The 14,326-nt window shown below is 41.0% G+C and overlaps 1 protein-coding gene across 1 annotated transcript in view; it reads right to left on the bottom strand.

Moving 5' to 3' along the window:
• Positions 1 to 14,326, bottom strand: part of POP1 (POP1 homolog, ribonuclease P/MRP subunit) — a 34,806-nt gene that overhangs the window by 17,301 nt on the left and 3,179 nt on the right. The window contains exons 2-9 of the mRNA XM_018058275.1: positions 11,158 to 11,298; positions 9,528 to 9,695; positions 8,083 to 8,258; positions 6,635 to 6,883; positions 3,127 to 3,214; positions 2,553 to 2,740; positions 1,590 to 1,846; positions 1,384 to 1,477 (exon numbers count right to left, since the gene is read on the bottom strand). Of these exons, the coding sequence (XP_017913764.1) occupies positions 1,384 to 1,477; positions 1,590 to 1,846; positions 2,553 to 2,740; positions 3,127 to 3,214; positions 6,635 to 6,883; positions 8,083 to 8,258; positions 9,528 to 9,695; positions 11,158 to 11,296 (1,359 nt within the window). The 5' untranslated portion in view covers positions 11,297 to 11,298. The remainder of the gene's footprint in view (positions 1 to 1,383; positions 1,478 to 1,589; positions 1,847 to 2,552; positions 2,741 to 3,126; positions 3,215 to 6,634; positions 6,884 to 8,082; positions 8,259 to 9,527; positions 9,696 to 11,157; positions 11,299 to 14,326) is intronic.

Here is a 14,326-nt window from a genome sequence, read left to right as displayed (position 1 = left end):
AGTCTGCTTGCCAATGCAGGGAACATGGGTTTGATCTCTGGTCTGGGAAGATTCACATGCCTTGGGGCAACTAAGCCTGTGCACAACTACTGAAGCCTGTGTGCTTGAGAACGTGTGCTCTGCAACGAGAGAAGTCACTGCAGTGACAAGTCTTTGCACCATAACTAGAGAGTAGTCCCTGCTCATTGCAACTAGAGAAAAAGCCCACATAGTAACGAAGACCCAGTGCAGCAAAAAGTTAAAAATTAATTAATTTAAAAAAAAAAAAGAAAATTACACTTCAGTTTCCTTTGAAAAAAAAAAAAATTGCTAAAGTATCACTTTGCCTCCTGTGTGGAGAAAGGAGCAAAAAATGGGAACAATGAAAGAAAGTTGAGAAGCTGCTTCAGGACCCAGGCCAGAGACGACAGTGGTTGAGACTAGTGTGGAAACAGTGAAGAGAGAGAGGTCGCCTTTGGTTTTTAAACTTTATCTGTCTTCCAACAGCTCAAACTCTGATGGGCTCTACCACCGTATCAGACATGTCCAATCTGCGAGAGGCATGGACACTGAGAAGCACTGATACAGGAAAACAGACCAAATCTGAACCCAAAGTGTTCACATGTGAGTCTGATTCCTCATCTACTCTCTACTCTCCAGACCTGCGCAATCAGTATGGTGGTCACATGACACAGAGAGCTGTGAATTTACCTGTTCATCACTGAAATAAGTGAAAGTACCAATTCACTGCCTCAGCCACACGAGCCACTCAGTAGCTACCTGGGGCTGGTGGCTCCCAAACTGGACAGCACAGAGAAACAGCATCCTTGCAGAAAGTTCTACTGAACAGAGGTGCATTTGACACATTGCTCTCAACTTGCTAGAGACCATCCTGAACATGAGCCCCAGAGAATATGCATCACACAAAGACAAACAAAAAAACCTGGCATATACTTTCAGGGATTTTAGGGGCAGCTCCCTGTTACCTACTTACCTATAGCAGAAGTTAAGACCCTTTACAAAATTCAGAAGCTGCAGGAGCAGTCTGTATTTAAATAAGAATCAGTTTACTTGCTACATTCACTTAGATTTGCTATTCTAGGAGAAGTGAAAGATAAAGTCTTTGATAATCAGCATAACTAGGCAAACAAACAAGTATAAGCTATGGCCACAAATGCTGCCATATTATATGTTGCTGCTGCTACTAAGTCACTTCAGTTGTGTCCAACTCTGTGCGACCCCTATAGACGGCAGCCCACTAAGGCTCCTCTGTCCCTGGGATTCTCCAGGCAAGAATACTGGAGTGGGTTGCCATTGCCTTCTCTGAAATTATACGTTAGGTTTTGCAAATTTGCTAAGGAGGGCCTGACCAGAATACAGCAATGCAATCAGGTTTACTCTTACGGTGTGGATGGAAGCAGCTTTGAGTGCCTCAGTTAAGATGGAGTGAGAGAGAGGACCGATCAGCCGGAATCTGTTCATCTCCATAGACAAATCACTGAAAGAAAGAGAAGGGCTTTATACTGCATATAATGTCTGTCTCACTGACAAAAACAAAGCACGGCTTCACTGAAAATGCTCAGTAGATTCAGAGTAGGTTCAGCCCATACCGGATCACGATGCCTGTGGCTGGAGAGAGCCAAGAATATGGTTGAAGTGGATCTCTAGTTCCATCACCGATGACTTTTTTAACTGGTTGAGCATTTTCCCCATCATCTTTCCGTTTTCTTTTCTTGCCGACTTTTTCTTCAGGCAGGTCAACCTGGCTTTTCTCTTGAGACGGTGTCAGAAGGGGATCTGGGGTCTGGACAGTTGCCTTGGTAGGTTCCATACACTGGCACACTGCTTTTATCTCCTCTAAGATATCCTAAGGACACATTCAAACATTTTAAGCTCTGAATTTAAATACAAGTTTAAGTTGGCTTAGTTTATTTTTTCTACCTGTAAAAATTTATATTCTTATGTCACACAAATGAAGCTAAATTTAAAATCGTCAAAAAGCTTTTTTGATTCCCCTGAAAAGCTTTTTTGATTCCTCTGAGTAGTGCTTGACACACAGAACAAAAAAAAAGAACTCCTAAATGTCCAAGATTCATGAAAACAACATGACTACTCTGACCAAATTTTTTTTTTAAACTAGTCTAAAGATGAATTTGGAGAAAATTTACAGTCTACTGTATAAAAGCAATGAGAGCATTAATAGAGGGAAGCTAAGCTAAACGCAGTATTAAAAAATTGTCAGAATCACTCAAAACTGATTCTCATCATCAAACTGGCTCCAACAAGCACATGAATACCAATGAACCAGTTAAGGATAATGGAAGCACTAGTCCAGGGCACCATCTCAAGCCATTTGTGTAAGACTGGTTTCATCTCTACTCCTACTCTGGCCTTACCAAAAGTCAGGTCAAGATTTGCTTCACTTATTAATACTAACATAACTATCCTCCCTATATTCCAATACCAAGCAATCAGTCAAACTTTCACACTATTTAAATTTCTGTAGCACTCATTTCTAACAGTAATCAAGAATACACTGAATGAGTGATGAGAAATAATGTCAAGGATTATACCTGTTTAAGAGCTGGATGAAGCCAGATCCACAACTGCCTGCTCTCAGCAGTGTCACCAGGGGTCCCCTGGGCCTTCCACATAAATGTCACAGGGCCCAGCATTTCTAGGGGATACTTGTTTGCCCGGTAAAGCATGACACTCCCTTGGCACTTTCCAGACAAACAGTGGACCGCGGCAAAAGTCAATCCTGAGATAAAGAAAAACAAAATTCCAAGATCATTTACTGTCTATCTTCATAACAGATGAGGTTTTAGTTTTGGTCGTTGCTTAGATCAAACCCTGGCACATGATAAGTTCTCAATAAAAATTTGTTGAGAAAATGATTTAATGAATTTTGAGTTTCTTCCTATCTAGATTTACTGCATCAGAATAATGATTTCCTCACTTTATACTTAGTATGTTAGAAATGATTTAAAAGCTACCCCAAGCTTTCCTTATAAGAATATACTCGTTAGGAATAAGAACTATCTCCGTAAAGCCTGTTTAAATGCCAAAATGCTTACAGCAGACACTTGTTCATGAAGTGAATAAATATACAGACTTAAACAGGACTCAGCTTTGAAACAAGTTTACCTGTGTCTATGCTACACATTGAAGAAAGTGCTTTGAGTATTTCTTCCTCTTTGCCCTCTAACTCCAAACAACAGTAGTAGGATAAATCCTGTAAAAAGAGGGAGATACAATTAAATACTTGAATTTCTATTTAAAATGTAAGTGGTAGTGTTTTACTTTTCAGAACGGAGATATATGTTTTATCCTATATTCACAAATAATTCCAAGTGGTATGTAAAAACTACTGCCTTTAAGGATTATCCCTCCCCAAAATCTACCTAAAGTGAAAAATCAAAGTAGAATAAGCAAGACTGTAATAAATTCAGCAAAATTATGTTAAGGACGCTCACTTTGGTTAGCTAACTTAGGGCCTCAGGATTACTCAGCACTCAGCCTAAAGACACATGAGGCAATTTATCCCACATTTCTCCCCTGCTCAGTCTCTCTCTTTTGCTTGTTTAATATTGTTTATTTGGCTGCTCTGGATCCTAGCTGTTGACATGAAGGATCTAGTTTCCTGACCAGGCATCAAACCCAGGCCCCCTGCCTTGGGCACATGGAGCCTTAGCCACTGGAGCACCAGGGAAGCCCCAGCCCCTGCTCAGTATGAAACACAGTATCCAACTCTGACTAAGCAAAGTACAAGGAAAAGTGTGAGTGATGAGAATAAAGCCTTAGCGATTTAAACAGGATGAAGAGAGCTCAGACTGAGCTAATAACATCAATTATGTTAAACACATAATAATGGTTAATAGTTACTGAAAGGTTATTGAGTGCCAGCGTGGGGTTAACTCCTTACTGGACTGTCATTTAATCTTCCCAACACCTGATGATCAGATGCCAGCATTAACTTATTTGCTGGGTGAGGACATGGAGACAGAGACTGCTACTTGAACAGTCATATCATCAGAAAGTGGAGAAGCTGGCATGAGTCAGGCTCACTGACCCCCAGGCTAACCCCTCTGCCACAGGTCCTGTAAGCAAATCCAGTACACATGGAAACTAAAATGCCAAGTACAGCAAAGGCTGCAACAAACTCATGTTCATCTGTGCTGACAGAAATCTTCCAGCAACAGTGATCCACTCCCAGCTGTCGGTGGCAGAGTGTGTACAACTGGCTGACAGCAGAGAATGATGGTTAAGAGCATGGAACTCTGGAGCCAGACTACCTGGGCTCAAATCCCAGCTTCACCACTCATTAGCTGTACAGCTGTGGGTAAACTGCCCAACTTCTCTGTACTTCAGCTTCCTCGTTTGTAAAATGGAAATAATAGTAAACACTTACCCCACGCTGTTGCTGTAAGGATTGAGTGAGTAAACATACATAAAGTACTAAAACAGACATTAAGTATTCAAAAATATTTATTACCAGCTATTATTTTTATTACTTAGGGCAGAAAGAAAGTATGGGATAACCTCAGCAAAAATTCTGCCCCAAATGAGGAGTAACTATGTCTGCCTTACAATCTGAGTGATGGTAGTGGAGAAAGCATGGGCCAGGGGAGTCGGCTTCCAAGAGCTAGGTAGGTCGCCAGCAACATGTGTGGCCCTAGGCAAGTCACTTGATCACTCCAAATCCCAGATCCGCAATGTAAAATGAAGAATTTGACTCTAATCCATGATTTCTGCTACTGAGTCTTCAAATCAAAGGCTCTTAAGAGGTCCCTGTGTTTTACTTATACCCATTAGGATGGCAATTATCAAAAAAAAAAAAAAAAAAAAAAACCAGCTAACACCAGGTGTGGTGAGGATGTGCAGAACCTGTTGATGGGCATGTAAAATGGTAGAGCCTCTGCAGAAAACAGTATGATGGTTCCTCAAAAAATTAAACCAGGAACTACCGCATGATCCAGCAGTTCCACTCCGGGGCATGTACCCAAAAGAACTGAGAGCAAAGAGCTGCAGGGATGTTTGTACACCACGTCCACAGCGGCATTACTCGAGACAGCCAAGAAGTGGAGACCACCCAAGAGTGGCTCAACGTTGATGGATGGATGAATGGATGGATGATGAATGGATAAACACAACGTGGTATAAAATACAACGGAATATCATTCCGCCTTAAAAATAGGGAAATTCTGACACATGATACAACATGGATGAACCTTGAAGACATCATGCTAAGGGAAATAAGCCAGTCTCAAAAATACAAGTATCATATGATTCTACTTATGTGAGGCACCTATAGTGGTCAACTTATAAGTTATAAAGATAAAAAGTAGAATGGTAGCTGACAGAGACCAGGGTGAGACAGGAATGGGGACTTCAGTGTTTAAAGGATGCAGGATTTCAGCTTGAGGAGACGAACAAGTCCTAGAGACGGATGGTAATGACAGTCACACAACAATGTGAATCTACTTAAGACCTAAGTAATAAGTATCATGGAAATGCAGAATTAAAAATAAAATGGCAAATCTGACGTTAGGTCTCTTTTACCACAGATTTTTTTCAGGTTCTTGTACTGATTATTCTGCTATATTGCTCTCAAGAGGTATCAGAGGATGCTAATACGAACAGCTTTCTAAAGTTGGTCGAGGCCATCCTGCCATTGAAAGGCCCTCTGCAAAGAACAGATTGCTAAGTGAAGTCGCTCAGTCCTGTCCGACTCTTTGCGACCCCATGGACTGGGGTCTTTTGCGACTACCAGGATCCTCAGTCCATGGGATTTCCCAGGGAAGAATACTGGAGTGGGTTGCCATTCCCTTCTCCAGGGGATCTTCCCAACCCAGGGATCGAACCTGGGTCTCCCGCATTGTAGGCAGACGCTTTTCCGTCTGAGCTACCGGGGAAGCCCACAGATTGCTAAACATGTACTGAAAAAGAGAGGAAGCGATTTCACGCGGAGCTGGGGGGACTGGGGCAGGCTGCTAGGGTGGAGGAGCTAGGACAGCCAAGACAAAGACTATTACGCAGCTCTAAGATCAGCTCCAAACTCAACTGTCCTCTCAAAGACTTTAAAACACACTTCCCAGCAGAGACGGTTCTCAAATATCTATGGTGGCAAATGACTGCTAAATGAATCAGTGCTGAATCAGCCTGGAGCACGACCAACAAGACCCCGCGGGCTCTGGTTTCTACTTATTTCTCCAGAACTACTCTCACCCTAACGTTAGCCCTGCTCTCACTCTCTTCGTCTTTGTCACAGTGCGTTTATTTCGATCCTTCCCTATCTGGCTGCCTGCTGCCTTCCCCACTCTGGCAATTTCTTAGCCCTTAGAGCTCGGCTCAGACATCACTTGCGTGGCGAAGCACTCCTCTTCCCGTTATGAATATTCATAGCATTGCACAGTTTTCCTTTACAACAAAACTGAATGTTAGGCTAATTATCTGACTGTCAGTCTCCCCCCAAAACTTGAGGCTGCTTCAACTCCAGCATCTAGCAAAATGGTTCTCGCCCAGTAATTATTTTTAAAATACATCATCTTAGATAGGGCTTTGGCCTACCACGAACTCTTTCAAAAGGGTGGGGAAGAGTCTAAACAGAAACAGAGGGGAGCGCACTGAGCGGCCGCTGGCTCTGGAAGCCTACCTGGAGGAGGCAGCGGCTCGTCATGGCCCGGTAGCAGGCTCTGTGGCTCTTGACTGTCGGCCTCTCTCCCAGGCAGTAGCCCCACCTCTTGACCATGTGAAACCGCTTCGCGTGCCAGATGTGAGTTTCCAGCCATTTGTTCTTCTTTTGTCTCCGGTTAAACTCCAGTATGCGGTTTATGTGACATCGTCGAGCTTTATGGCACTTATTTTTTGAGTGTTCTTTTTTCTGATGAACAGCTTTCTCTGCCTATAGTTTCAAGAAGACAGGCAGATCCCTGTTTGTGACCATCTCAAAACAAAGTTAAGTGTTAGGAATTCAAAGAGCTAATTTTAGGTGAAGTGAAATACCTTAGGACTCCATTAGTTTGTGCAATTTTTTAATTTGGTGATTTTTTTTCCAACGAAAGTAGAGGAGGTCACAGAAAGAATGAAGATTTTAGGAAAAGGCAAACCTAGGAAGGAAGCTCAGTTCTATCACTCATGAACTGGGCAAACTCTGGGGCCTGGGAAGATTAGAATATTTACAAAATGTTCAACATAGTAAGTCAAATTGATGTGTGGCTAACAATATCAGACAGGAAGAAAGAATAAATCAGATGCTAGCTCTTCGTTGTTCTCTTTCTAGTTTTTTTAACCTCTAAGATCATAATTAAACCCCAAACTAACGACCAAAAATATAAAAGTGGGGAAAACCTACACAATTCACATCACTTAAGTACTGGAAGACAAATGCTAAATGCTTTCATAAGGAAACAGACTTCTCATGAAATCTAGAAAGTACAAAATTCCTGTTTAGTTTTCACTCTTCCTCTTCCATAGCTAAGCTAAAGTCCTGTGGGAAAAACTCTTCTCCATTAGTGTGTGGGCCCCTTAAGAAGATTTTACCTTAATGGACTCTAACCCCACCACCAGCACCATGCCAGTACCTAGACAGCACTTGACAAAGAAATTCTGAATCAATTAATGAAGACATAAGGTGCTTGGACAATCATAGAATGACCAAACCAAGAATTTTGGTAAAGCCAAAAACAACAGGACTTGAACAAAAATTAAATCCAAGTTCAAGTTTTCAATTTTAAAAAAGACAAAGGCAATCTTTTAACCTTCCAGCTCTAGACTGGTCACATTCCAAAGTGCAGAGCTAAATTACTTATCTGGTAAGAAGGTCAAAATTTATTTTAAATCTGACTAGGGAACACCAACTGTTTAACATCATAAAGAGAGAGAGGTTTCAAATGCTATATTTAAAAGTAGCTATAGTATCCAGCAGCCTGCTAATTTGGGGGGTATGGAGTGAAAGGGGGAAAGATAATGATAAACCAAAAAATATGCAAAATGAGTATGCTGTTTCTTAGTTTTCATTTTAATAAATTCTGTTAGACTAATACTTCTCAATTTCTTTAAAGAACCACTAACCTAAACATTTACATTAAGGGACTCTCATACCTCTTTCTGGGCAATCTCCCGTAACCGCCGAGGAAGGCGTTTGACATTGTGGCTCATGGCTCTTCGTCGCATGTGCCGTGGCAGAGTCTGGAAAACCAGCGAATTAGAAGACTTCTGGGTCACTGCTTTCAACATGGCACTGATTTCAGCAGCTCGGGCTTGAGCAAAAGTAGAAGCTGGCAAAGGAAATAGCAATGCCATTTAAAAACTCATCTTGAATCAGTATGAGTAGTGAATGAATATGAGTTTGATTCATGAATATGAATCAATATGAGTTTTCCTGGTAGATTTCAGAAAGATGTTTAAATACACGAGCTTACAATTCATCCACTACCCTAACCCCCTAACAGATTAACACCAATAGTAGTTATTTCTGTATTTCATGATTGGGAAACTGTCCTTCAACTTATATTTTTCAAGTTTTCTGCAAGGATTCAGTTCTACTTTCCTAATCAGAAAAAAAAGTTTAAAAAATAAGCTTAAAAGGTTTTCTTTTTAAAACAGAGGGCTATATGCAATATAATCACAACCATTCTTAAGTATAATAATCCCACCAGAAAATAAAGAAAAAATAAAATCTTAGTTTTGATTCCAAGGGTTTTCTTCCTTAACAGTCTCTGCTTTTTTACAAATATATAACCATAATTATTTTTAGTTTTATTAAAAAATAGACTCTTTTTTTCCTAAAGAATAAACAAAGTGCTGGAGACACTGAAGTGAATTCCTCCAGGAAGGCATAAAGACCATAAGAATACAGGGTTATGAGGTAGTGGGGGTGAGGGGGAACGAGGGGGCATCAGGGAACAAGGGGGCATCAGGGAACGAGGCAACAAAGGGCCTGGAGACAGGATCTTACAGGCCTTGGCTGCCCTCAGACTGCACTAAATTTGGTTTTATCTTTGGAGATGCGTGCTGAAGAGTATGGATGGCATTTTATATTTTTTAACAAGGAGGGGGTGGTGCCAACAACAACTGTAAGACAAAAAAGACAAATCAGGACCTCTAAGAAGATGGCGAGAGAGGCGGGGGGAGAGCACACAGGCCCAGGCAGTGAGTCCAGGCTGCAGGTGAGACACGCCTGAAGTGAAAGTCTCTCAGTCGTGTCCGACTCTGAGACCCCATGGACTACACAGTCCATGGAATTCTCCAGGCCAGAATACTGGAGCGGATACCCTGTCACTCCTCCAGGGGATCTTCCCAACCCATGTCTCCAGTACTGCGGGCGGATTCTTTACCAGCTGAGCCACCAGGGAAGCCCAAGAATACTGGAGTGGGTAGCCTATCCCTTCTCCAGAGGATCTTCCAGACCCAGGAATCAAACCGGGGTCTCCTGCATTGCAGGCAGATTCCTTACCAACTGAGCTACCAGAGGGCACTAGAAATCTGGCTGCAGGAGAAACAGAGCTCACCGTCCAATCATGCTTGACTTCCCTACAAACACCTACCGGTTATATACTTGGGAATCTCCTGAGAAGTGCCCTCGGGACCTGCTTTCCATCCTCCCTTTTTTCTAAAGGTTACCCTGGAGGAAGGCTGCTCCTTTGCATCAGACTCGGGCAGCGGACGGTGAGTCGTTCTGGTCTGCCGCTGTCGGGAAGTTCCAGGATGAGACTCTAGTGTGTTTTCAAAAAGAAAACAAGAAGAAACAGGTCACTTTTATCAGAGATAAGGATGAGAGTGTTGGGTGACAACACTGATGGGGATTTCAGTCCTATAACCCCCCTGTAAGGTAGCGATTCCTGTCCTCCTCTGCAGGAGGAGGGCTCCCAGGTGGGGAGGTGAACTGACTTGCCCAAGGTCACACAGCTAGGAGGCGGCATGCTAGCTAACCATGTCCCTGTGACACACAGAAGAACCTTGGATATAACAGATACAAGGGAAATTTTTTCTATAGAAATACTGCAATGTGAATTTTATACCCAAGTTCCCTTAAATACTACAGTTCACTTGATTGTGCATATTTGGTCTTTCATCTCAATGCTCTGGTACACTCAATAGATAGCTGCTATGCTAAGAAAGAAATAAAGGCAATTTCTATACATATGCCTGGGCATTCAAACCATTCTGACTTTAAGATATCATCAAATCCCTCTCTGTAAACACAGGGAAAGATCAGTGGAGAATTTCACTGCATTCCTGCTTATTTCCATTGTGGTGACAATTATTAAGCCCCTATAATCATGAAACATGTTGCAAAGTCTGTCGTTGTGAGATATGAATGAGATATGTGTTAAGGCTTCTCACCCGGCCTGTTGGGCATCAGTGTTGCATCTCAATCTATTCTATTTCCTGTTGCTGACTAATAAACAGCTATCCCCTTCACATCGCCTTATAAGATTTCTAAAATCAGTACAAAAGTTAAATGCAGACATGATAAAGGCACTGTATTTCTTTTGAGAAACATACCAGTGTCATTTAATAAACGGTTAAGGTACAGATAAAATATATCAGCTCTAAAATACGTACAGCCAGTTTTCATTATTCCCAGTCGCTATGTTCTAGAAAGTCACAGCCAACAGTCAACAAGTGAACACTGAGCCCTTGCTCCGAGAGAAAACATGTACGTGTCCACACATGTATGTGTGTTACATATATCACAGAGATTACGGTCTTGAATCGTGAGAACAACTCAGCCTTTCCTTTTTTTTCCAAAGTGAAAATGAAGCTCAGAAGTGTTAAGTGACCTGCCTGGGGCCGCTGCACAATCGGCATTCGAACCCCTGTGCCAGCAGGAGTTTCTTACACTACATGGCCCTGCCCCATCAGAATCCTTCCTCTGGTAAGAAGGTCAAACAGGACAGCACCGGGAACTCCACTGGAAATACCTGCATCAGGTCAATCAAAAATTTTCCCACTCTTGGCATGACCACCAAAGTGCCATGAGGATTAAGCTTGGGGTTACAAATTTAGCACCTAGGAGAATTTGCAAATACAAAGCTTGCAAATAATGAGGGTCAATTGTATCTATTTTTAATCTAGCTCCTCCATCATTTAGATAAGGATTACTAAAAGGCGCTGACAAAAGCAATCTGATCCATAGGGAAGTGTGTGTAGCGAGTACCATGTGTATCTTACCTTTTTGAGACTGGAAAGGTTTTCCACCTCCATTATGGTGCTTTACACCACTGTCAGCCACAAAGCCAGAGGATAAAGTCACATTGGTGGGCTGGTTTCTCATTTTCTTTGCATGTTTTCTTTCTTTTGCATTAGACATTTCTGGAAAGAAAAGTAATAAATTTTGAAATAAATTTCAAAAATAAAAATAAATTTAATGAATAAATGTTCATGTGACTTAGAATTTGAATCTTCAACATAATACATCTCCATTTATTATAGGTGGGTTAATGATACCAAAATGTTATCATAGGGGACTTCCCTGGTGATCCAGTAGTTAAGACTTGGCCTTCCAGCGGAGGAGGCGCAGGTTTGATCCTGGTTGGGGAGCTAAGATGTCACATGGCCAAAAGACCAAAACATAAAAACAGAAGCAACACTGTAACACATTTAATAAAGACTTTAAAAATGGTCCACATTTTAAAAAAACAAACAAACTTTTAAAAAAAGTTACTATGATACTGATCTACAGCAGGGATTTATAACCAGAGGGACTAGTATTAACACCAAAAATTCTTAATTCAACGGAAAAAAATAACTGTGTTGTACTGTCAAATAACCGAATCATGTACCAGGGTTGACACTGCATAAAGTTTGCTGGCAGGATGAAAAATGAAGATAAGATCCCTATGCCCTTGTAAAAAAAATTTTAATTAGCTAAAACAGTTTATCAAAATTAAGTGAAACAAGAGTCACTTGAATCAATGAAAACCGAAATACACTATTCCAATATGATACCCTCACCAAAAACTGAACACAAATTACTAACATTTTCATTTCTACTACTGAGATGAGGCCAGCTGTACCTTTAATTTAGAACTGCAAAAGATTTCAATTTAAAGTAAGAAGACAAAGGGACAAAAACTTAGTGGAGCTTGACTCCACAGTGGTTCTCAGCTCTCAAACTCAATGCCTCCTTTCTTTTACTGAAGAGCTTGAAACACCTGTCTTCTATTTTTAAATAAAATTCATTAATTACATAACCTACTAGACACATAACTTTTATCAAAACAAGTTCTACAATATGTGCCCTCAGTGTGATGTAGGGGAGAACTAAAAGTAATTAGTGAAGTGAAAGTCGCTCAGTTGTGTCTGACTCGTTGCAACCCCATGGACCATACAGTTCATGGAATTCTCCAGGTCAGAATACTGGAGTGGGTAGCCTTTCCCTTCTCTAGGAGATCTTCCCAACCCAGGGATCGAACCCAGGTCTCCACATTGCAGGCAGATTCTTTACCAGCTGAGCCACAAGGGACGCCCAAAAGTAATTAAAATAATATTTATTTCCTATATTTAAGTATTTCACATAACTAGATGACATTGTGAAATAGAGGTGTTTAACTAAGGGGGATAATCACAGATACAGGCGCCAACAGAGGCATGGGCATGATCTGTAGAGCTGGAGCGGGGTCCTAGAAGCCCCCACACAGCAGTCATTAACTCTTTCCTTGCTGACTGTAGGGAGGGAAGGGTCCTGCAGGAAGGAGACACTTGGAGGCTGGGAAGCTCAGTGCAGCCACAACCAAGCTGTTCTCCAAGCATTTAAATGTTTTAATACTAGCCTTTACTCATACCTATACATAGAATTACATGCCCGCAACAGCTACAAAGGCAGAGAGATACAGGTGTATACTAGTACCTGTTCGACAGGGCAGTAATGCCACTGGCGACATGGTTCCCTAAATTTGTAAACACTCTTTGGTAAAGTACAAATCTTATTTTTAAAGTTCAAAAATAAAAAAAATAAAAAGTAAAGTTCACTCTTGCCTTTTTATTGTATTCCTAGAAAATTCAGTGCATATTAAATCCACGCAGCCACTACTTTACACAAAGCAGAGTCAGGTATCGTACACTGCAGGACGGCTAACATCCCTGACCCCTGTCTAGTAAATGGCAGCAGTGTTACCCCAATCACTATGCTTACCACCTGGACAAACTTTCAAAATTCACATCAGGATTTGCACCACACCCGATGAGTGCCACTGGATTAAATTCACTTATCTTCTTTGCAATTCAATACTTCATACAAAATCAAGAGTAATCTATGTGGCAGAGTGTTTAAGAGCCTTTACTTCAGAGTGAGAAAGACCTGGATTCAAATATCTTCCTTAACACTTTTTAGTCATATAATCTTAGGAAAATTATTTTCCCTCTTTGAGCTTCGGTCTCCCTTTCTATAAATGGGAATAATCTACAAATGGTTGTAAGGTAATGTACCCATCACAATGCATGGGGCTCTGCATAAACTAAGGGCTCAGTTAATGGTAACTCTTACTCTTAAACAAAAAATGAAGTAACAGAAATGTATCTCATTTTACTTTCTCACTCCATTCTGTTTTCACTTACATGAAAAACAACTTGATCTACACTCCAAAATATTTTCCAAACTTAAAAGTACGTAGTAAGTAAACGGAGCTCTGCAGAACTCGTTGACTCGTGAAGGTCTTGATTCAGATCAGACTGTATGAAGAACCATTCAAAATTATCCTACAAAACAGTTTAGTCCACATGCTTGAATCAGAACTTACTCAGTGAAACACACCACTACCTGGGAGCCCTGGGCTGGCACACCAAATTCAGGAACCAGAAATCCTATCTCTGAGCTTAGGTTCGACAGTAGAAAATGAGCAGATTGAACTAGCAAGGATTCTCAAACAGTTCTGATGCCAGAAGAGAATGAATATAGAATACATCCTTATGAAGCCTGAGGATTTAGTTTAAAATAGCTTCCAGCAGGAATTTTAACTCTTACCTTTAACATTCATGTGAATTTTACATCTATTCCTAACAGTCACAGTTTTTGTTTTCATAGCCATTTTAGTCAAAACTTCAATGAGCACTAAGTATGTGCCAGGCTTTATAAAAGTGTTTTCTCTCAAATATTCACATAAATTGGACATGTCATATTTTCCCATCCAGCATATTATCCCCTGGCTGATCAGATACAACCCTTGGTAGAGTAGAATCTGGTTTGAAAACCAGCGAATTAAACAGATGATCTCTGACTTATTTTAACCTAAAAAACTGGTGACTCACACTTAATAAAATCTGCCTAATGAATACAGGCAGGCTGTTTCACAAAAAATATTAATATTTCCAGTTTACTTCAGTTCAGTTGCTCAGTCATGTT

The sequence above is a fragment of the Capra hircus genome, chromosome 14 (genome assembly GCF_001704415.2).
Source record: "Capra hircus breed San Clemente chromosome 14, ASM170441v1, whole genome shotgun sequence".
Lineage (NCBI taxonomy): Eukaryota > Metazoa > Chordata > Mammalia > Artiodactyla > Bovidae > Capra > Capra hircus.
Note: the sequence above shows the minus strand (reverse complement) of the source record. Positions and strands in the feature narration are given on the sequence as shown.